The 25,373-nt window shown below is 40.3% G+C and overlaps 1 protein-coding gene and 1 pseudogene across 1 annotated transcript; one reads left to right on the top strand and one right to left on the bottom strand.

Annotated features, from left to right (window-relative positions):
• Positions 1-1,873: 1,873 nt before the first annotated feature.
• On the bottom strand, positions 1,874-6,797 carry LOC131249723 (uncharacterized). Its single transcript, XM_058250493.1, has 7 exons — positions 6,478-6,797; positions 6,222-6,372; positions 5,952-6,032; positions 5,499-5,600; positions 3,274-3,569; positions 3,217-3,226; positions 1,874-2,596 (listed from the first exon to the last, which is right to left on the bottom strand). The coding sequence occupies exons 1-7, from the start codon at positions 6,795-6,797 to the stop codon at positions 2,063-2,065; spliced, it is 1,494 nt and encodes a 497-aa protein (XP_058106476.1). The 3' UTR covers positions 1,874-2,062.
• A 2,630-nt stretch (positions 6,798-9,427) lies between these two features.
• Positions 9,428-17,264, top strand: LOC131249722 (elongation factor 2-like; annotated as a pseudogene).
• The last annotated feature ends 8,109 nt before the right edge of the window (positions 17,265-25,373 follow it).

The following is a 25,373-nucleotide window of genomic DNA, read 5'->3' as shown; positions in this document are numbered from 1 at the left end:
AGTTATAGGTGGTAACCTGCACCTATTTTTTAAAGAAAAAGTTCTTAACATAGTTCTATGGTAATTCGGACCATCCAAATCCTAGGCGGATTGAATTGTCACTCTACCACCATGGAACTCCTTAGAGGCAGGACCACGGGGCACTACTGTGATATATTTATTATATCCATGCCACGCATTCATTTTTTCATATTATTTTAGGAGATGAGCTCAAAATTAAAGCATATCTAAGCTCATGTGGACTACACCAAAGGAAAGTGGGGGTTGAATGCTTGCAGTTTGAAAACTTATTTGGCCTACAAGATTTGGATCAAGCTGATATTTGTGTTTTTCCTTCATTCAGGTTTATGCAACATTATAAATAAAGCAAATAAACATGGCCTCAGGTGGACATCATTAGATGTCAATATCCCTAATGTTCTCTGTGGTGTGGTCCATTTGAGCTTTGGAGATGCTTCAATTTTGAGCTCATTCCCTAAAATAAGCTGATAAAATGGATGGACGGCATGGAGAAAACACGTACATCATGGTGCGCCCCACAAAATCCTGCCACCATTGCCTGTGGTGGTAGGGTCACCACACAATCTACACCCATCCAAATCACTGATCTGCTGACTATTATACAAGTCAGTAGCCAAAAAATAAGCAAAGTGGAATGCTAAGATCTCTTAATCCGTGCGAATTTTGAGCCATCTAACGTGACACCTATCGTATCAACGGTTTGGATCACAAAACTATGGGCCCAACTGCAATTTTCACGGTAATCCGGACGCCTATCCACTCTTCAGCGAAAAGGAACTCTTAGTTTCAAATTGAGCGAAAATCAAGCCAATACCGGGTCTGGTCCTTTCCCCGCGTGAGTCAAACTCAGATTCAAGCTCGGCTCTCTTGAATTTAAACCTCACCGAGTCGTAGTCAAACTAACTCCAAACTCACGTTCTGAATTCCACATCGCCCGCCTATATATAAACCTTCCACCCTCCCATCTTTCATTCATCAAAATCTCCAAACCCCAGATCTTCTCTAAAGAAAAACTCCACATCAAAACCAATCTCTTCTTCCTTGGCAGACATGAGTCCCACAAGAATCTTACCAACCGCATCCATCATTTTTATCTTCTTGATCTCTAGCTTTGGGCCACTTGACGCATCAAGGCCGTTCAACGGAGAGTGGGGATCAAAGAATGGGATTGTCATGCTACAGGCCCTCCAGAAAGGCCCTGTGCCGCCGTCCGGACGTTCAGGGTGCACCAACGGGCCCGGACGTGGTGGTGGTGGCTGCCCACTTACAGTAAAGAACTATGCAGTCAATGTCCGCGTAGCACCACCTAGCTCTCATGACACTGTCATCATCCGTTTGAGACACACGGATGCCACCGATAGCAAAACGGGCCATCAAGGTCTAGGGTCGTGATGTTCGTTATTGATGACTGCTTGGGTGCATGTATCCAATAACATAACAAATTGACCTTTTGTCTGCTCAAACTTCTGTATAGTGTGAAAGCTTGTAAACACATAACGATGATAATACCTCATTCCATTTATTTATGTATATCTGCATTTTTTAAGTTCTTACCATTTGTTTATCTGAGACCTTTTGATTGTGAATGCGGACTGCCGTTCATTTTATATTAACTATTAATCTTTTATTATTATTGGACTGAATATATAGGCCAAGACAGTATTAGGGTTAGAATAATATTACGTGGAAGTAACAAATGGTAAAGAACTTATCAGACCCTGTCAGAAAGTGAAGTCCCCTGGGCGGGACCAACTCGGCAATATACAATATGCTGATCAAAGTCCCCAACTTCTATTGACGCCCTCCTTTAACAGATTGAATGTAACACCCCATACTTTTCATTACTCGGGTGTTTGTTTTTTTTTTTGGATGCAATCCTTCTTTTTCATCTTTGCATGTCAATAATGACCAGTGCTGGGCCATGAATGGGATCCAATTCACATTATACAAATGACAAGCGGAAAATGTTTTAATAAACACAGACACATATTTTAAGTGTGGTGTAATTGGACATCTCATCAATCGAGGCACCATATTTATATCACTGGATGGTTTCAGTAGGAAGCCCCATCAGTCCGTCCATCTTCTTGCATACATATATAAAGTGAGAATCAGCGTCCTCTAGAACAAAATCTGGTGGGAGCAGACCATTCTCTGTGATGGGGACAGGATCCATGTACGATTTTGATGAAGAACTACAACCTTCTGGCCTTTGGAATCCTGGTCTGGGTATGATGTACAATATAATCTTCCAATTGTATCCTGACCGGTTCAAATGAGGAATTCGTACTGTTGGATCACCATAGGTTATCAACATATAGATCCCTCCAGGTTTAAGAAGCCTGCTCACTTCTGCTACCATTTGGCAAGTATTAATCGGAGCGTTGGTGCCACACATCAAGGAATCAAGAGTTCCTTTATCGATGACACCATCAAACGTTTCATCCTGGAAGAAGCTCATATCTCTGACATCAATCTGCAAGTATTTCAGTTGAGGAAGATACTCGTATTTCTTTCTCATCATATCAATGACAACCGAAGAGATGTCAACGTTCACTATGTCTTCATACTCCTCCTTGACGCAGGGATGAACGTGATGATGATAACTACTCCGAATTCCACGGAGCTTCTCTGGACTCCTCACAAAGACTTCTCGAATTCACGACGAAAGAAAGCATAAAAATAAAAATAAATTCTAAGAAATTCGAAATTGATTAATTGATGAATAAAAACGAGTTCACAACCCTTTAAATAGGGGTACCAAGCAATGAGAAAGAAATCAGAATCAAACTACAACTCAATCTCCTAGAATCTATGACTTACTATAAATAGTAAACTTACGATTTATAGACGACCGTGATGTCTACTAGTGCGCAAGGTTTTCGGCCAAAAATAGTAAGTGTCCTATTTGGCTTCACCAAACCGTTCTCCTAATTATTCTAAGCTCTTTTCACGTTGGGCGCAACTCCTAAAGTCCGACGGATGAAGAGTTATAATCAAACTAAAACTTACTATTTATAGTAAAAACGAAATTAAAATAGGGAAACGACCGTCGATCCGGGGGTTTTTCACAATTCCGGGCTAAAGTAGCTCGTTCTACCCCAAAATCATATATTTTATGTCAGGTAACTCATTCCGTATTGCGAGATACGCCCGAGCTAAGGTCTGACGGTCCGGATTACTTCTTTCGTCGACCGGGCCTTTTCTGATCCATCTTGGCCATGAAACTGTCCGTGACCTGCTCTACATCACTCCTTCCCCATGTCCTCAGACATAACGGCATTGCCATAGCCGACCATAAGGATGCAAGAAGAGGTAGGGATGTAATTGCGAACGAAAGGGCGGAGGGCGGAGTAGCACTGGTACCAATCGAAGGGGCCTGCCTCATGGATGTAGCGAGCGTCCCAGTAGAGAGCGTCTCCGTAGTTGTATGTGTTGCAGCTCGAAATGTCCCTGTATATCTCAATCACTCTCTCCTTCTTGTCCTTGCTGCTGCTATTGCTGTTGTGCTGATTCCTCGCTCTTCCTTCCACATCTCCTCCAACCCTCTAGTCCTCTCCCATTCCCCAAGCACCGAAAACCCCCATTACTCAGGTGTTACTATTACAATTTAATTTGGCAATTTTTTATGGAGGTACAAACCTTACCTACGTTATTCATCTCTATTTGATAACCCAAAATCAGCACATTCCAACTATTGATTCTTAGGATGGACCATCAAGTTATTGCTGAAACTGAATCTTAAGTATCAATTTTGGGTCTTAGATCATCAGATCCGCTATTCATTGAGTCTGTAACATCCACTTTAAGAGTCAGATACTCGATCATCACAACTAGACTATTATACAATTAATCTAGCCATTAATCTTCATCTAGGAAGACCCTAAGACCCTTAGGACCATTGGAAGAAATTCTCATTCTTAAATCAAGTGTAAATTATTTGAATCATCAAGATGTCAAGAATTGAGAATTAGAGGTTCACTTGGAGTGGCCCACTTTTATAGTAAGCAACCCTAATCTTAAGATATGCAGCCAAATGATACATGAAGATTAAGTCCCACATCTCAGATATATGTGCAATAAAAAGATAAATAAATAAAAATGGATATTGATAATGATAATAATAATATTTAAATAGTATAGAAACATAAGAGGGATGGTACTAACTACCTTCAAAGTGGGACCCACAACGCTATTGAAATATATTCATATATAAAATAAAATTAAAATAATAATAATAAAAAACTAATGTTATTCAGATAGTAATATATTATGTTAAAATTTCGTACTATAGACGGTCTTGAACGTACGAATGATTTTAGGACCCTTTTGACCATTAATGTTCGAATTCAGAGTGGTTTGACCTTCATATTGACAGTTATCAACAATAGAACTTAAAATACCCTGAGTGCGGCCCACCTAAAGTATAGATCTACCTCATTCATGGGTCGATGACCTAATTCATGGTGATGACTCAGATGAACGGACTGGATTTGTCAAAGACATCACTATGGACCCCACAAAAGTGAAGTGTATGCACGACAGTGTGTGCACCTGTAGCGCACCAGACTGGAAAGCCAGTCAAACCAAGCGCTAACCCGATGAAAACCGAGAAGAAGAGATTTCTCTCCTCTCTTTCCGACTTTTCCCGCCCGTACCGGGATTCGAACGAACGACGTTCGCTACCATGATCGGTGGCCCACCATCATTGAAAGATCTGAACCGTCCATCAGGTGCAGCACTTAAATCTGACCAAGATTAGCGCTTCCCACATGTTGAAACACACATGCGTGCACACGGTTTCCAACAGAATCAGGCTGCGTGCGGCACTATACTGAAAATGGAAACCACATCCCGTTCGCTGTCAGCCTGGCAGTACGCGTGTGCCTCATCTCGACCGTTCATTCAGATCAATCTCAGCTCTCCAAGCAACCCTCGGTTTAGGGTTTTCACTGCTAATGAAAAGGCGGAAAGAATCCTTTTCATTCGTGTCCTGTCACGATCCTAACCACCCATCCGCTTCTAGAAATTTCTCCAAATCAATCTAGACCGTCCATTCAGAGGCTTTTATATGTAAGGAAACTCTAGAAACTGTATATGAGTGAGTTTTCTTCCTTCCTTACTACCGTGGAAGAAAACTTTCCCGCTCTGTTCTTCCTCCGAACCCACCCACCGAGAAAAACCCATATGAGCTTCGATTTTGGAGTCCTACGAGCTTCAAAGATGCATCCAGATCGTCCAATGCAAAGGTTTTGAAGAAAAGAAGCTCTATCTCGAATCCCCCACTGGAGCGACTTCATCTTCCCCGACAAACTGTCTCAGTCGCTGATCTTTTGTTGGCCGTATTCTGGGTGTAGCTGGGATGAAAGGAATGAAAGAGAAGTAGAGGAAAGGAGGAAGGAGAAGTTAGAAAGGCGGAAGAAAGAGAGGGAGGTAGTCAAGTGACACACTAGCCTGTTGGGACTGTTTGTAGGAACCTGCTGCTGTACCATGCACAACAAGAACAGGGACTGTTTGTAGGAACCTGCTGTTGTACCGTGCACAACAAGAACAGGGAAGAGAATCTTTTTTTCTGTTGGCTTCAGCCAGTCACAGATAGAGAAAAAACCAGTTTTCTTCTTCTTTTTCAAAAGAAGCTGCTGGAAATTGTTATTTTATTTCATTGCTATAATCGGATACAGGGAAGTAATATTTAGGCATATGGATTCTTTGTGAAATTACAAAATTGTCCAATCTGGTATTCATTAGGTGCATGTAACAGAACATGGAAATTCAAAAGCTTGAAACGGTAGAGCTAAGAGATAATGCTGGAAACATTCATGGAATTCAAAACTTGAAATGGTGCTAACTTGAAATGGTGTTGGGAGATAATGTCAGAAACATTCAAAACGTCTATTTGGGTTTGACATTTCCAACACTCCCCTTCAAACCAAAACAGGCTTCATTCCAAGCATCAATCTTAGTCGTCTGAATGCATCTGTCGATAGTTCCTTGGTGAAAATATCTGTCACCTGTTCAGTAGTATGACAATACTCCAATTTCACCATTTTCTGCTTTACTTGATCTCTTAAGAAGTGATACCTAGTATCAATGTGCTTCCTCCTTCCATGCTGCACTTAATTTTTGGCAAGTTCGATTGCCAACTTGTTATCCACATATATAATGATGGATTCCTCCTGTAGATGTTGCAGCTCTTTTACCATGTTCTTCAACCATATTGCTTCACAGACTGTGGACGATGCTGCCACGTACTCTGCTTCACATGTGGACAAAGCAACAACACTTTGCTTCTTTGAGTTCCATATGAAAGCAGTCGATCCAAGATAGAAAACATATCCCATGGTGCTTTTCCTTTCATCTTAGTCACCTCCACAATCACTGTCTGAGTATCCATACAGTATTGCTTCATCTTCGTATGGATAGAAAAGACTAAATTTCATTGTTCCTTTAACGTACTTGAGGATTCTTTTTGCAGCTAGCCAGTGTGATTCTTTTGGCGCTTCCATGTACCTGCTTAGAAGTCCAACACTGTAGACAATATCCGGCCTTGTGATTGTGAGAAACATTAGGCTTCCAATCAAACTCTTGAATAGAGTCAAGTCCATGCTTCTTCCTTCTCCTTCTTTTGTCAGCTTCAGGCCCATTGTTACAAGCGTGTTCACGGCATTACAGTCTACCATTTTGAACTTTTTAAGCAACTCCTTGGCATACTTTTTCTGTGATATATAAATGCCGCCGACTTGTTGTTTTATTTCGATGCCCAAGAAGAAGGACATCAATCCACCATTAGTCATCTCGAATTCATTGAACATAGCATGCTTGAATTCTTCAAACATCGGCCGACTGTTTCCTGTGAACAACAGATCATCAACATATAGGCATACTATGAGGATGTCGCCATGAGCATTTTTCTTGATGTAGACTGCATGCTCATATGGACACTGGGCGAAGCCGTTCTCTTGAAGATAGTTGTCGATGCGTGCATTCCAAGCACGAGGAGCCTGCTTCAACCCATAAAGGGCTTTCTGCAGTCGATACACTTTGTGTTCCTCCCCTTGAATAACAAAACCTTTAGGCTGGTCAACATAAGCCTCTTCTTCCAGAATTCCATTCAGGAATGCAGATTTCACATCTAGTTGGTAGATCATCCAACTGTGATGGGCTGCAAGGGAGATAATCATCTTTACAGTGTCAAGGCGAGCAGCAGGAGCAAAGACTTCTTCATAATCCACCTCGTATTTTTATTTGTAACCCTTTGCTACGAGCCTTGCCTTGTAGCGATCTATTTCACCATCAGTATTTCGCTTGATCTTATACACTCATTTGATGCCAATAGCTCTTTGGCCTTCAGGAAGTAAAGTTAGATCTCATGTATTGTTCTTCTTAATGGCCTGGATCTCCTCTTCCATAGCCGTCTTCCAACATTCTTCTTCTACAACCTCCTCAAATGTAAGAGGCTCGTGGTCTGCATACAAGCAGAACAAATTTACTTCCTCAGTTTCAGCGTAGATTTGTTTAGGCTCCTCATTTTGATAGGAGCCAATGGTGAAGGAGAACTGGATGAAGATGTGCTGGCTGAATTTTAATTTGATGGAATACTTCCAAATGAGATGGAACGTATCGCTGGACTTTTGCTTGCAGATGGTTCGGCGGAAGAGGGTGTTGTAGGTGTCTGTTCCTGATTCTCATGCTTATCTTCTTCCTGTTCTTTAACCTCGACTTGATTTTCTTTGGCCGAATTTTCCTGTTCCATTTCCAGGTTTCATCCTCGTAGAATACTTCATCTTTATTCACCACCACTTTATTGGTTAGTGGGTTGTAGAGTTTGTATGCCTTTGACTCTTCACTGTAGCTGATGAAGATGCATTTCTCGTCGTGATCATCAAGATTCCTTCTTCTTGCTTTTGGAACTTGAGCATAGGCGACACACCCAAAAATCCTTAGGTGCCCCACACTCGGTTTGTAGCCACTCCATGCCTCCTGTGGTGTCATGTTTCTTATACTCTTAGTTGGACATCGATTGAGCAAGTAGGCAGTACATGCAACTGCTTCTGCCTAGAATCTCTTTGGCAGGTCTTTCTCTTTGAGCATGGTTCTTGTCATGTCGAGGATGGTGTGGTTCTTTCGTTCTGTAATGCCATTCTGCTATGGCGTGTAGGCTACAGTGTGTTGCTGCTTGATGCCTTGTTCCTTGCAATAATCTCAAAATGCATTTGAGGTGTATTCTCCACCTCTGTCAGATTTGAGTACTTTAATTTTCTGACCACTTTCAACTTGAACACAAGCTTTGAAAATTTTAAAAATAGTGAAAGCGGAAGATTTTTCTTTGATGTAATACACCTAAAGTCTTCTGCTAAAATCATCAATGAAGGTAATAAAGTATTTTTTTTTCAAAACAATATTTTTCATTCCTAAGGAAGATAACCTTTACAGAGCACAACACAAAGGAATTTCGGGCCTCTTCCCTAACAGAAATAAGAGAGGGGACTTATCGTAAGAGGACGACCGTCCACCTATTAACAAAAGGCCAAAAAGGGGAGAAAAACTAATTATAAGATCTGATCGTTCCTAGCCCAACCCTGTCCAAGATGATCATACCGCGAACTTGAGCAGGAAGGCATCTCGAATTGAGGAGGATCGCGGATTGCTGGAGGGTGCTACCTTGACGAGCCATGGCATTCGCAGGTCCGTTACCTTCTCTGAAAGTGTGAGTGAAAGAGAAGAGTCCCAGACGACATAAATGATTAATTCTAGCAATCCACGGTTTTCATTTCTAAGGATAGTTTGACTGAGATGAGAGGCTATCAATCACTAAGCGAGAGTCTGACTAGACAATAATCCTATCCATGCCTTTCTCTAAACAGAGCACCATCCCATCATGAATAGCTTGAAGCTCCGCCAAATTGTTGGAACCCAACCCGTAGGCCATGTAGAAGGTAAATAAAAAGGCCCCAATATCATTTCTACAGATTTCGTCCCCACCTGAGAGACCAGGATTCCCTAACACTGAGCCATCAACGTTTAACTTAACCCAACCAAGGGTCGGCTATCTCCATTTCACCAGGACCGAGGAGGGGCGCTTCAAAGGGATGGCCGACTGAATAGGAATACGCCTTTGAGGCCAATCCAGATCACCCATAAGCTCAGCACCGATAATCAAGTTAGCCCACCATCTGAAACGGGCTACCGATCCCCTGATATTCATGGGGGAGTTGTCGAACACAGCACCAGTTCTTGAACGCCAGAGTTCCCAAAGGATGAGGATCGACAGGACGAACCTGACTGATTTTGGAGCTGCCATGGGAGTCGCGGCATTTCTTCAATGTGCCAACTTACTGGCAACAGAGGATTGGACCAGGGGAGAGACGCCACATAACATACCGAAAGTCGACTAGAGGGCTGAAGCATGGCACCCGAAGAGAAAGAGATGCTCAATAGATTCCGATTGCGGTCTGGCATAATCATCTTCAAGGTAGTAGCGGCACTTAGAGGCTAAGGTAATAAAGTATTTATTACCTCCAAGAGAGGGTGTTTCAAGTGGTCCACAAATATTAGTGTAAATCAACTGAAGTGGTTCATTTGCTCTTCTGGACACTCCACTTGGGAAGGAGTTCCTTTGTTGCTTGCTGAGTGTGTACGCCTCACACACATATTCTGGAGCTTCAATAGCCGGCAAGCCATGCACCATACTTGATGAGGATAAAAGTTTAAGGCCACTGAAATGGAGATGCCCAAAGCGAAGATTTTTCTTTAATGCAATACACCCAAAGTCTTCTGCTAAAATCATCAATGAAGGTAATAAAGTATTTATTACCTCCAAGAGAGGGTGTTTCAAGTGGTTTGCAAATATCAGTGTGAACCAATTGAAATGGTTCCTTTGCTCTTCTGGACAGTACTCTACTTGGGAAGGAGTTCCTTTGTTGCTTGCCGAGTGTGCACGCCTCACACACATGTTCTTGAGCTTCAATAGCCAGTAAGCCATGCACCATACTTGATGAGGATAAGAGTTTAAGGCCACTGAAATGGAGATGCCCAAAGCGAAAATTTCATCTCCATGAATCATTTTTCATGAGTTCATAAAAGCACTTCTCAGCCTTTGTGTTAATATGAAGCGGAAACATGCGATTCTTTGTCATTTGGACTTCACTACCAAAAAATCGAATAAAGGCTACGGACTTTGAAAGCTTTTGGCTACGGATATAAACCATAGCTATATTGCTACGGTTTTAATCCGTAGCTAAAAGCTACAACCTCTTCCGCCTCATTACTAGAGGCAGACGCTTTGTAGAGGCTCTATAGGGTTCACTACAGTGCGTATGTTTTATCTAAGCCGTCCATCCATTTTGATACTTCGTTTCAGGCATGTATGTAAAAAAGGAGGTAGATCGAAGGCTCAAGTTGACCACATCATAGGAAATAGTAGAGATTAAGCACCTACCATTGATTTGTGGTGTGGTACATTTGGGATTTCGATCTGCCTCATTTTTTGGATGATGCCATAAAAATAGCTCTCAAAATGAATGAACGGTGTGGATAGACCACATACATCACAATGGGGCCCACGGAGCGCCTAATAGGACCGTCTGTTTCCGCTCAGTCCCACGCTCGAAAAAATCCCTCCATGCCCAAAAAGATCCCGCGCCCAAATAAAAAAAACCCTACCCTTTTCCCTCTCTCTCTCTCTCTCTCTCTCTCTCTCTCTCTCTCTCTCTGTCTTGTTGAATCCTTCGTCTTCCAGTAACCCACGTCCCACATCCCACATCCCCTAGCTTCTCTCATCTTCCCGTAATTGCAAACCTCTTCAAAGCACTAGATTCTCTCTATCTCTCTCCCTGAGAACTTTCATTGATTTGGGCTTTTTTTTTTCTCTCTTTGACCCTAAAACGAATTGGGTTTTTCTTTTTGATCTGAAACCATATCTGATTTTTATTTTTTTATTTTTTATTCTTCTGATTTTTTAATTTATTTTTGTAATTTTTAACAATTTATCCATGTATTTGTTGTCTATCTAAGAATTACCTTTGATTTGGTTTTTCTTTTCAATCCTGCATTAACCTGGTTTCTTTATATGCATTTTGAATTTTTTGAAGCTTTGTTTTGAAAGGTATTTTTTTTTTCTGAAGCTTTTTGTGTTGCTATGTTCAATATATGATGGCAAGAAAGGCTCTGCTGTCACTATTCGCTCTTTGTAGGTGTCAGGGCTTTGGCACTTCATTTTTGCTTGTCTATGGTTTACTTCGTGGCAGTTAGTTTTGATAACATCTTTCATGGCCTGTTTGCATGGAAGGTATTCAAACATGTTTGGATTTATTTGTTAACTGACGTTTCCTGGCAGTGTGCTACCTGCAGTTAACTGACGTCTCCAACATCATCTTCACCACTCTAAGTGCGACCAACAGCCCCCACCCATCACCTCTTCCCTGGCCATTTCTGGTAAACAATGGAACCAATGATCTAGATAGTCTGGGTTTTTATAGATGTATGCCATTTATACAATGGATGCAGATATAGAATAGTCTTGTCATTCATCATTTGTTGTGAATGTTTAAGGTGTGCAGAACATGTGTTTGATGAAATGTCTCTGTTTTAACAATTTTCAATTTATATTTTCACATTAGTGGGCTCACTTATTGAATGGTGCATTCAGTAAATGACAAACAAATGATAGACCATTAATATCCCTTAATGAATGTACCTACATGATTAAAAGACTCGAAGATTTGGATTGACTCATTCAGCCCTGAGTCGATTTGAGACTCACCTGAATTGGGCCTGAATCGGCCAGACTTGCCCAAGTCAGGGGTGACTTGGGGTGGATGACTTGTGGTGTCGAACCGAATCGGGTTCCAACGAGTCTGGGCTGACTCGTTGAAGTCCCACCAGACTTGGACGAGTCTTAAAACCATGCACGCCTACTAATTAAGTGATCCAAAACATGAAATTGGTGGGCCATCTCTTGGTTTTGCCATAATAGCCTAATTGCATTATGGACAGAATTTTCTAAATTGTGGGATTGACAGATTAATTTTGAATTATCAGTGTGGGCAATGATGGGCTCTTCAAGATATTGATATCAAAGGAGGAATGGTTTGGGATCTATGAAAGTATGTCTGATTGGATGTTGAAGATAGTTCACACCAAATCTGAATGTAATTCTCTCAGTCTCATGATCTGAGTCTATCCTACCGAGTGAATGATCTAGTGTGTAAGCTATTATCCAATCAGCCTGCAGGCCAGTTGATCTAAACCGTGCTATTGATGGGCCAACTTATGGATTTGCCATCAAGTAACTATGGGGTTGATAGCTTGCTTTTGGACTTTACAATGGTGAATTCCTAATTAGGGATTTACATTGTTGAAACCCTAATTAGGGATATATATGTATGATTTCCTATTTTGTCAGTGAATGATGATGCTTGATGATTTTCATTGCAACCGTCCAATAACTGTTCACCAATCTGAAAGTCATAAAATCAAATAAAAAGTATCTTTTTTTCTTTATTATGTATCAACTGGGACCCATACCATATTTTGTCCAGTTCATCCATCACACTTTGCCAGAGTATCAAAAGTTCTCCTGATGTCATAATTTTATCCTTATCAGAGGCATGATATTTGAGAAGGTTGTTCCAAGTTCATTTAACAGCCATCTTCTTCTTATTTATTTATTTAGTAATATAAATTCTATTTTATATTGTGTTTAAAGAAGGAGAATTTCTGCAATTACTTCATATTTCTTATTTGTCAACTCCTACACTTCTCCCACTATCTTGTATTAAAAAATTTCAGTCTCATACTACATTATTTGATAGCAGAGAAAGTTCTAATTTCCTTGGTGTTTATTTTCCATTTATTCTTAATCTACTCCTGCATCGTTGGGTGAAGTTAGTCATTGTTTTTATTTTTCTACTCTCTTAGTTCACTATGTGCATCCAATCAGGTAAGTTTTGGTCTATCATTTATTCGATTCACCGCACCGATTTTTAGCTGCAAATGATCTTAATTACTGTCCTTTGAAACCGAATCCAAGAGAATCAGTTGACAGAAGCATTTCAAAGCATCTGAGTTTTCTTGATTTCCATTCTTGTAAACAGAATTTCGAAAACCATTTGCCGGCAATTAGTGGCTTCTTTGTTAATAGTTTGATTTTAGCTATAACGAATTTCTATTCTGGACAGTACTGTTTTCTGAAACATCTGCAATCACTGATCCTTTGCATGGTAATTTGAATATTTTTATTACTTCTCCTTTTATTGTTTGTATTTTATTTTTGGGTGAAAGTTTTGATAGATCATTTGGGAGGATATACTGACTTGGAAGGGTTAAAGACTTTAACACCCTCACTCAGATGAATATGCGGGTTGTTTTCGTATTTGTCCTTGACAGCCTATTTTCAGGCCATAGAATGAAGGTCTGGAACTTAGGATTTGGCAACTGTGTTCCTGATCTTGAACCAGCAGGAATTGATCTTCTTTCTAAAATGCTCTGCTTGGAACCGAGTTGCATGAAAAGCTATTGTCTATGCTCCAAAACTCATGGGAAATGAGAGCTTTGGTGTGGAGTAGAAATGAGAAGATAGTAATGCCAACAAAATGTGGGTCCAATGCTGCAAAAATGTGGGAAATGCTTTTATCATATTTGTTGTTTATGTTCATAGGTTATGGTTCACCCAGTGAATAAATTCTAACCTGCTAAGTGCATGGGTTATGGTCTACATGCAATCTGTGAGTTATTTACTACATTTAAAAAAGTAGGTGTTTTGGGCAGAGGTTTGTGGGGTATGTCCTAAATCTGGGTTTCTTAAGGGCTTTTGGGGGCAAAAATCTGTGGAGAGCTCCACCTCAAGATTTGCTTAAAGGACTTGCAGGAAGATTTCATGGGCGGGGCTGAGATTCTTGTTTTGGATCCTGTTGTCTTTTTCTGTGAGACGGTGCTTGAGAAGTCAGTCAGGATTGTAATGAGCAAGTCCCTTAACAAGCACAATCGTCTCTACATGGAGGCCCGTCCCTTGGAAGATGGGTGTATCGGCCCTAGGGATGACCCAAAAGCCCGCTCAAAGATCCTATCTGAAGAGTTCAGGTGGGACAAGGATCTTGCCAAGAAGATCTGGTGTTTTGGACCCGAAACTACTAGCCCAAATATGGTTGTTGACATGTGAAAGGGAGTTCAGTACCTGAATGAAATCAAGGATTCTGTTGTGGCTGGGTTCCAATGGGCATCAAAGGAAGGAGCATTGGCTGAAGAAAACATGCGGGGTATATGCTTTGAGGTCTGTGACATTGTTCTTTATGCTGATGCAATCTACAGGGGCAGTGGACAGATCATCCTGACAGCAAGAAGGGTCATATATGCCTCCCAACTAACTACAAAACCCAGGCTTTTGGAGCCTGTCTATTTGGTGGAGATACAGGCACCTGAACAAGCGCTCGGTGGCATCTATGGTGTCCTAAACCAAAAGCGTGGTCATGTCTTTGAGGAAATGCAGAGGCCTGGCACGCCGCTCTACAACATCAAGGCATACCTACCTATCATTGAGTCGTTTGGGTTCTGGGGGACTTTGAGGGCAACAAAATCTAGACAGGCCTTCCCACAGTGCGGGTTTGATCACCGGGACATGATGTCGTCTGATCCAATGGAGGCGGGATCGCAGGCGGGGCAGTTGGTGGCTGATATCCGAAAGAGGAAGGGTCTGAAGGAGCAGATGACACCTTTTTCTGAATTCGAGGACAAGCTCTAAGGCGTCTGATTGGCAATGGAGAGATTCAAGTAGTAGGTAAGTTGGTGTCCATTTTGTCTTTTTTTTTTTGTTTTGTTTTTTAGTTTTTGTTCTTGTTTGGTTCAGACGCTGCAGTCTCTGTTGGCTAAGTGGCTGTTTTTTATCCAAAGTTTCGTCTATCTACATGTTCTAAGGGGATGAGGATATATACTCTGTTTTACCTAACTTTTTAAATTTTTTTTTTAATTTGTGATTCTGTTTTGAAAAGGATTCCCGAAGCTAACTCCAAATACTTGGGACAAGTCTGAGGTGATGATGATGTTGAATTGGATATTATTACTGATATGAAAATGCATACGCTGCTGATCAAATTAGCTGGGACAGTGATTTGACTTTTTTTTAAAGTAAAAAATAAAAAAAAAAATAATGATGACAACTCTACCATGATGCTGGTGACAACCCATGTAAATGCTGTATATTTCTTTTTCAAATTCCTTCAGCATAGTTGATGGCATATAATATAACGTTTCTACTTTTATAGAATCTTGAGTCTCAGGTTTACATCATTATGACTAAATTACTTCTCCTAGTTGTTTACAGATAGCACGGGCATTTGGGGCTTCTGAAATTATTGCTGTTGATGTTCAAGATGATAAACTTTGCAATGTAAAGATGCTAGGAGCAACTCACACAATAAATGCGGCAAAAGAAAATGTCGTTGACAAGATAAAGGTGCTCTTCTGTACCGAACCATTTTATTTAAAGCTTGAAACTAGATTAAGAAAGGTCCTTATAAAGGATGTGGTCCTTTTCACATGGTTGAAAGAGTTTTGAATGATTAACTTCTTTTACAATCATCAATCTGTTTATTTACTGGATTAAACTATTGAAAATTTGAGTACAACAGTTGCTCTATTATCATGATTGATCTGAAGGGTTCTCCCTCCTGTTTTATATTGAAGTCAAGAGTTTCTTATGTCCACATACACCTTTACATGTGCCCACATGGACCTATCAGGCAAATCTATTGGACATTCAGATTAATGCCATGCATCAGGTGGGCCCAAGCATGTAAATTATGTGGTCCAAAAATCAGGCCCATCCACTCATCAGCTGGGCAATGTGTCTGTTGATTGTTGAATGTGGACCATTTTGTAAATTCATTCCTTTTAGAATTTCTGATGAAAAATTTTCAAGTTTCTGGATTACTAGTTTTAGACCTATTGGCTCGCCACCTACGATGACGGTGTATGCTTTATATGAAATTTGAAATATTTCTGGATTACTAGTTTTTGCTATTATTTATTCATGTTCTTGTTTTTCTATTTTTGCAGCTCAATTGGTTTTCTTCAAAAATGGTGAAGGGAAAGTGATATGTATCCTTGTCGTGGTGGCGGTATGTTCACTCATTGGCGTTATCTTTTGTGTTACATCTCTCAAGTTAATATAAGGTGTCTCAAATTGATTGTGAAATTAACATGTTAAATCAAATGATCAAGTTAAAAAATTGATTTGGCTAGATTGTTCGGTTCATGCTCAAGTGCTCAACTGCAACTGAATATTCTGTATTGATATATCATTGATACGCGTCACATGTATCGATGATATTCAGGAATATTTGTAAATGGGAAGTGCAATATTTTGAGATATATCAATGTATGGCTGCAACACTGAGTATGTCTAATATCCCCTTAAAAAAAAAAAAAAAAAGAACAATTGTCTGTATTGGAAAATGCTTTTTTATCTTCATTGATATATAGAGGACATGGTCCTCTTTGGGAGTTTGTTAGTTAGTTTTCTTCTATCATACTTCCAGGAGTGACCCATTACTGACGGATTTTTCTCTAGGTTTTCTCCACATTGAGCCCACCTGATGCACATGTCAGACTTCCCATGCAAGTGGTAGGCTAGTACTGTGGCCTTGTATGAGGTGCATGTGGGCTTAACAAGCTTACTTTATTAGTTACTTCTTTTTTCTTTTCTTTGAAAGTTGCCAATTACATGCACTTTCATCTCTCTTCATATTTTTTAGTTTTACCACTCTTGATTCCCTTTCCATTTTCAAATTTTCATCACTTGACTAATGCTATGGTATTTGATTCTTATAATAAGGTATGTATGAATCATCTGTAGGTGTTTTTGAACTTGTTGTACTTCTATGGAATGTGTGGTGTAGTGAATGATTGCTTGCTTCAACAGTACTTTAGCAATGTATGAACGCTGTTTGGAGCATTAATTTAGTTTACATCAGGGGAATTTTATATTTTCCTTGCATTTAGTTTTCATCATTCTTCAATTGACTGATTCTTTTTTTTTATGTTGCAGAGTCCTCTAGTGGTGGTTCGCCCTTGAATATAATTACAGAAGACGCGTGGGAGAAATTATCGGTATAGCTGTCGGATGTGCAAGTGGACTATTGATACTTGCATCCATTTTCTATCTATGGCGGATGAAGGAATCACCTGGCCATATGCAAGTGCACACAAACTCACCAAGATTTGTACTTTCAACATTATTGTAATTGTAATCGAATTGAATGAATGAATGATTGTAATTGATTCATTATTGAATGAATGGTTGTAATTGATTCATTGACTAAGTGAATGAATGATTGTAATTGATTGAATGAACGAATGAATGATTATGCAGGTGGTAATTGAATGAATGAATGGTTGTAATTTTATTTAAATGTAGGCGATAGCTACAGATATTGACCGTAGCTGGTAATCTTACAACCGTAGCTGTTATTAAATACTGAATATTGCTACGGATTATTCTGTAGTTATTTTAATCTATGGCTATGGATTAAATCCATAGCCATAGGTTTTAGACCTATTGTTACGGTCGTGCTACGGACTAAAACCGTAGCCATAGGTCTTTTGCTAGGTTCTTACTGAGCTTTTAGCTACAGATATAATCCGTAGCTATAAGTACTTTAAGGCTACAGAAGCTATGGCTACGGTTTTAATCCATATCCATTGCTTCTATGGCTACGGATAGAATCCGTAGCTATAGCTCTTTGACCTATGGCTACGGCATCAATGGCTACGGTCATGCTACGGACGATAACCGTAGCCATAGGCTTTTGGCTACAGTTTTTATCCGTAGCCTTTGCCCCTTTTTTTGGTAGTGCTTGAGCCACAAGTCTCCCGTGTGCATCTCTTATGGAGAGAGAATGTTTTCCATGTGTATGACATACCCCTTCTCAAGGAGTTGGCTGATACTGAGGATGTTACTTTTCATGTTTGGTACATAATACACATTAAAGATAACATTCGGCACACCATTCTTCTGATAGATTTTAACTTTTCCTTTACCATTCACAGGAACTTTTAATGAGTCTCCTAGACTCACATTGCCACGAGCATTTTCTGCTAGTTCCACGAACAGTTCCTTCTTTCCACACATGTGGTTACTCGCACCAGAGTCGAGATACCACACATCATGTTGATCACATGCTTCTGCTTATGCAAGTAGAAGTGTGGAGTCTTCTTTTTCATGATTTGATGCTTCTGCATAATTAGAATGCTCATCTTGATCTACTGGTTTGCTCCAGCAGTCTGAAGCATAATGACCAAACTTGTTGCACTTGTAACATTGAATATTTTTTGTATTTCCATGTCCACGCATGAATCGACCTCTACCATTTCCTCTTCCACAGAAATTTGTAATCTTTTGTTGATTTTGTGATTGGCTTGGATAATATCCACGCCCTCTGCCTCTTGCACGATTACTAGTGCCACGGCCACCTCGTTGTGTAGGACCATTCTTTAGAGTCAACTTAGACTTTAAGTCATGTTCAAGTATTGAACCCGTGTTCTTTTGCATTCGTTGTTCATATACTTGCAACGAGCCCATCAATTCTTTAATGGATAGATTTTCCAAGTCCTTTGATTCTTCTATGGCAACAACCACATGCTCAAATTTGGTTGTGAGGGATTAAAGTACTTTTTCAACAACCCGTACATCTTCGATCTTTTCACCATTTCTTTTCAAGTTGTTAACAATAACAAGTAACCTTTTAAAAAAATCAGAAATGGTCTCACATTCCTTCATGTGTGAGGTCTCGAATTCGGCTCTAAAAGTTTGGAGACGAACCTTCTTCACACAATCAACTCCTTAGAAGATTATGCTAAGAATCTCTTATGCTTGCTTGCATGTTGTCGCTTCAGCGATCCGTTCAAAGGTGGACTCATCCAACCCTTGATATACAAGAAACAAAGCCTTCTTGTCCTTCTTTCTTTGATCTTTGAGGACCGCCCATTGATCAGTGGTGTAGAGAGCTTCTTATTCCGTTGTGGGTTCTACATACCCATCAGTGACAATCTCCCATAGATCTTATGACCCGAATAGTGCTTTCATCTGGATGCACCAATTCTCATAGTTGTCCTTAGACAATTTCAGAATTTGCGGCTGGATCGAGTTGGCCATTTAATCAGGGACTTGTAGCAAACAAACAGGAATGATGTTTACTTGCTGGATGAAGAACAATCTAGCCGCTACACTATTGTGGAATCTAGTTCTCTCTGTTGAAATGGGGTTGTAACTTTGCTGAATCAGGGTTGTAAATCTGTTGAACCTGGTGCTCTGATACCAGTTTGTTGGGATTGTTTGTAGGAACCTGTTGCTGTATCATGCACAACAAGAACATGGACTGTTTGTAGGAACCTGTTGTTGTACCGTGCACAACAAGAACAAGGAAGAGAATCTGTTTTTCTATTGGCTTCAGCCAGTCACAGATAGAGAAAGAACCAGTTTTCTTCTTCTTTTTCAAAAGAAGCTGCTAGAAATTGTTATTTTATTTCATTGCTATAATCGGATACAGGGAAGGAATATATAGGCATCTGGATTCTTTGTAAAATTACAAAATTGTCCAATTTGGTATTCATTAGGTGCATGTAACAGAACATGGAAATTCAAAAGTTTGAAACGGTGGAGCTAGGAGATAATGCTGGAAACGTTCATGGAATTCAAAACTTGAAACGGTGCTGGGAGATAATGTCAGAAACGTTCAAAACATTTGTTTGGGTTTGACGTTTCCAACATAGCCGAGCAGACAAGTCTCGAGTCGGGATGAGTTGCTGCCCTAGTGTGTCCGGTCGAGCTCTGTCTGAGTCCAAACATTGCTAGACTTTGAAAGAAGAAGAGGAAGAGAAAAGAAAGAAGATGGAATGCGAGAGAAGTGGTGGCCATGGTGTGGGTCTAGAAACGTATCGGATTCAGGAACCTGACTCGCTGTCAAGTCATTGAGGCGAGTTAGGGTCTAGTTTAAGTCCAGATGTTGTCAGTTGAGCTAAGAGAGAAGAAAGATAAGGAGGAGGTTAAGAGAAAAGAGAGAGGCAAGCTGCCATTTCGACCCACCAGACGCACCGCCACTGCCAAGTCAACTCTGTCGTTCTTCACTGAGTCAAGCTAGGTTGAGTCAGGTTAGGTTTAGCATGCTTGTCGAGTCTAGCCAGTCACTGAGTTCCGATTGTTGTTGACCTGTTTTTGGGTATCTTTAGTGCAACAGGTAGATTAGGCTAGATCAAGTCGATCGAGCTTGATTTATGATCAAGATGGGTTCAATCGAGTCATTAGGTCAAGTCGGGTTATTGGGGCAGGTCAAGTTGAGTTCTGGGCGAGTTAGGGCATGGTATGTGCACACCTTACTTATCGATCTGAGAAGAAGGAAGAGGAGGATGGATAAGAGAGAGAAAGCAGAAAAGAAGAGAAGCAATGTTGTTGCTGACTGGTCACGACCGTGTTAACTCAGCTCACTAAATTGGTCAGTTGGGGCCAAATTTGGCTTGGGTTCCAGTCGAGAAAAGTCTCAACCATGTCAAGGTTGTTGTCTTATCGGGTTGATAACTGGGTTGATTCAGGTTACACTGGGTCAATATCGAGTTGAGTCAATTTGGTTGAATAAGATGAATTTTGGACTTCAAAGTTTTAGAACCTAAGAATATGTTTTTTAATTAAAATGTTTTGAAGTTATTTTCTTAATTGAAATGTAGTGAAACCCAATCTTCAATCACCACTCTTGAATCTGAGAACGGGACCGAATTGATTCCAATCCAATGTCTAGGTGAGTTAATTAATCTATAAGCTTTTTATTAGAATTTTATTAGAATTAATTTAAACCCTAGATCAACTGCCCTAGTTCTGCATCAAAACTATAAATCTAAGTAATTCAAACCCTAAGCCATGATCTTAACCATGGGTAGTTGTAGAACTTTAATCAAACCGTACAGTTTCATAATTCATGGTAGGATTCGATTTTAAGGGTGCATCCATTACCTAACAATATTGGTATGCGATTCAACTCGTAAGGTCATAATTTTTTCCCTTGGACTTTCCGCTTTCATATTAGTTAAGTAATAGCTCTCTTGTATTATAATTGGGATAGAACCTCAAATTATATGCTCAACATTTAACTTATATAAATATTTACATATTGGACTTCAATATCTTATCATACTTGTGGATTGTGTATATATGAAACTTGAATTGCTATATTAATTTGTGGATGTCGTACACTTGTATATATATATATATATATATATATATATATATATATATATATATATATATATATATATATATATATATATATACAAAATTGGGATGTAACTTAATTAATTGTAATTATGATATACTCTTAAACTAGTGGCCATTTTGTATATTGAATGTAACTTTGATAAAATATTTACCCTACATGGCTTGGGTAAATATTTGTAGTTGTTGTTCGTCCAGGTCCATGTGACCTCGTAAACAGGTTGGAAGGAAAATAAAAAGATAAAAAAATTTCAATGTAGGAATGGAAAGAATTCAATTGTGAAAGTCATTTTCTTCATTATTCTATGTGGTGTCGTCCATTTGAACCTGAAATGCCGTCAGTTTTGGGCGCATGCCTTAAAATGAGCTGGAAAAATAGTGGACTGCATGGATAAAACGCATACAACATTGCAGGCCACAGGGTATCCTGCCACCACTGTCTGTTGAATCAACGGCTTGGATATGAAAACCATGGGCCCACCTATAAGTGCCACGTGCCTCAAGACACCTATTCACGTCTTTCGTGGGAACTCTAGTCTGAAATCGAGCAAAAATTAAGCTAAAGCTGATACCGGGTCTAGTCCACCCCCCGCGTGTTAGTAGTCCAACTCCAAGTTCAACCTCGGTTCTCGTGAATTTTAAACCATACCGAGTCGCAGGCAAGCTAAATCCAAACTGCCGTTCTGAATTCAACATGGACCGCCTATTTATAAACCTTCCACCCTCCTTTCCTTCATCAAATTCAAAACCTTCAAACCCCGTATCTTCTCTAGACAAAAAACCCAACATCAAAACTAATCTCTTCTTCCTTCGTAGACATGAGTCCCACTAGAATCTTACCAATCATAGCCATCATTTTTATCTTCTTGATCTCTAGCTTTGTGCCCCTCGTCGAATCAAGGCCATTCTATGGAGAGTGGGGATCAAAGAATGGGATCGTCATGATACAGGCTCTCCATAAAGGCCCTGTGCCACCATCCGGACGTTCCGGGTGCACCAACGGGTCTGGACATGGTGGTGGTAGCTGCCCACTTACAGTAAAGAATTACGCAGTCAATGTCGGCGTTGCACCACCTAGATCTCATGACACTGTCATCATCGATTTGAGAAACACAGATGCTGCTGATAGCAAAATGGGCCATCAAGAACAATGGTCGTGATGATTTTCATTGATGACTACTCGGGTGCATGTATTCAAGACCTGCAACATAACAGACTGACCTTTTGTCTGCTCAAGCTTCTGTATATTGTGAAAGTTTCTAATTACATACCATAATGATACCTCATGCCATGTATTTATGTATATCTTTCCCAAACAAATGTATCCGTTTATATCTACATTTTTTGAAATTCTTACCATTTATTTATTTGTGGCCTTTTAATCGTGAATGTGGACGGTTGACAATTTTATATTAAACATCAGTTTCTTTTATGATGATTGGACTGAATATTTAAGCCCATTTAGTTTTAGACCTACTAATAATCGTCCATGGAAGTAAAGAATGGTTAAGACATCCTGTGCTGACTCGATAGTCCTTCAGGGCACTGGTCAGGTTAACCAATGGGACATGGTCTGACAGCAAATGGGCCCAGATCTCAATTGGACATGGTCTGACATCTCGGGCCACCATGTCATCTCGGGCTTGGATCCTCTTATATTAAACTCGAACTATTGAATAAATCATGGTTGTCACCAATGTAACCGCTGTGATACAATTGCAGAGGCCTGTGCAATTCAGGAAGGCCGCATCTAATGTAAGGCTCTGGGCTTTAAAAGAATTAATATTGAATCGGATTCGAAAGTGGTAGTCGATTGCCTCAAAGATCCCAATGTAAAAACTCCCTGAAAGCTGTGGTTCATCTTAGAAGACATCAAAAAATGGCATCTCATTAATTAGTTCATCTATTGATTACATCTGCAGGGAGAGCAATATGGTGGCAGAGCGCTTGGCTTTGATGGGAAGCAACTCCCCTCAGATTCTTGATCTATAGATCTAATGAGGGTCTTCCCAAAGAGATGAAGGCAACCTGGTCATGGACAAGATGAACAATAATGACAAAAAACAGACTTCACCATTAAATAGATGTTGCTGAAAACCCCCCCTCTCATCATTTGCCCTAAATTAGCCACAAATGGCCAATTAAAGGCACTTAAAACGATGTACTTGATCTTTATAATAGGTAACTTGGAGTTTCATTCAGCCCATCTTGTTTTGCTGTCCAGATTCCTATATAGAGTGTACTATGGTCCCAACATTTTGACACAAAATATGGAGCTAGATGGCATCATCTTGACCATTTAAAAACAACATTAGTGGATATGGGCCCGAGCCCAAATTTGAGCATATTCGATAAAAGGAGATGGTAAACAAAAGTTAGATAGCAACAATATTCTCCTTAGGCTTCACAGAGTAAGGCCCGCTGTCTGCAATAGTTTTGGGCCCATAACGACTGCAAATTCCTTCCACAATGGACCCAAACACAATCAGGCCCACTTCCGGGCCGAAAAAATCACTTCTTCCTCTAGGGTTTACCGAAACCAAACACCAACCCACTCTTCCTTCTCTCTCTCCTTCCCTTTTTTTCTTTATTTATTAAAATGTAGAGGAAAAGACTGCAAGGGTTTTCCCTGCCACAACTGCTCCGGATAGTGGCAGCCACCAAGGCAGCCATGGCTACATGCTGCCAGCAGAAGGTACTCTGCATTAAGCTGGAATGGGTCAACATGGTCCTTTTGCTTCTCTATCGTGGATTTCTGCAGCATCACTTCCTTCAGTTTTTGTGAAATGAGCAGGTGGGTTAGCTGTTTGTGAATTTTGGGGTTGCTTACTGTTGCCTGCAATCTGGGTGTTTGCAGAGTGGTGGCTGTCTCGGCCGTTGGGTCTTTTGACTGTCAAGCTGGGTGCCTGTGGCTACTGCTGAGCGTCTCCTCCATATCGCACCAGGATATCATATCTGCTGCTCAGCTGCAAGTTGAGGCGATTGGATCACTGCCTTGTTTCCTTGTTTTTATTAAAGCCAAGTACTATCTGCAGAATCTCAAGCCGCTGGCGAATTCTGGTCATTTTTTGGAGAGATGCTTTCCTATTGATCTGTTAGCTTCTTTGTTTATGCTGTTGGTTCGTACAGTTAGTAAATATCATGGTGTGGCCCAGTCATTTTTGTAGAGCCCACCAGAATACATGTATAATTTATAAAATTAACAGAGTTGCAAGTGGTGACCTACCAAGAAGCAAAAAAGTTCATAGCATAGCTGTACTACTGGACCATCCAAATCTGACGCGGATTGCATGGTGACTCCGCCCCCATGAGGCAGGACTATGTGTAGCACACTGTCATGTATTTGTTTTATCCACACCATTCATCCATTTTTCAATATTTTTTAAAGCATGAGCCCAAAATTGAAGCATACCCAAAAATCAAGTGGACCACACCACAGGAAAAAGTGGGGATTGAACACCTACCGTTTGAAAACTTCCTGGGGGACACTGAGGTTTTGGATCAAGCTGATATTTGTGCTTTCCCTTCATCAGGGTTTATGTGACCTTATGAACAGGTTGGATGTTAAATAAACATCATCGTCGGCATTAGATGGACATCATTAGACGTCATATCTCCGGTAGTCCTTGTAGTATTATTTTGAGCTCATGCCCTACAATGAGCTGGCAAAGCAGATGGACGGCATGGAGAAAACACATACATCACGTTGGGTCCCACAAAGTCCTGCCATCCGAATCTCTGACACGTTGACTATTATATGATTCAATACCTATGAAAAGTGGAATGGTAAGATCTCTTAATCCATACAAATTTTGGGTCGTTCTCCATCTAACGTTACACCCATCGTGTATCAACGGTGTGGATCACAAAACCATGGGGCCCACCTACAAGCGTCTTAGAGAGAAGCCTAGTTTCAAATCGAGCAAAAATAAATATAATACCAGGTCTCGCCCCGCGTGTTATTAGTCAAACCCATCTTCAAGCTCCGCTCCCGTGAATTTTAAATCTTACCGAGTCGTAGTCAAACCAACTCCAAACTCACGTCCTGAATTCGACATCGCCCGCCTATATATAAACCTTCCACCCTCCCATCTTTCCC

The sequence above is a fragment of the Magnolia sinica genome, chromosome 6 (assembly GCF_029962835.1).
Source record: "Magnolia sinica isolate HGM2019 chromosome 6, MsV1, whole genome shotgun sequence".
In the NCBI taxonomy this organism is placed as follows: Eukaryota; Viridiplantae; Streptophyta; class Magnoliopsida; order Magnoliales; family Magnoliaceae; genus Magnolia; species Magnolia sinica.
This window is presented reverse-complemented; position numbering and strand designations above follow the sequence as displayed.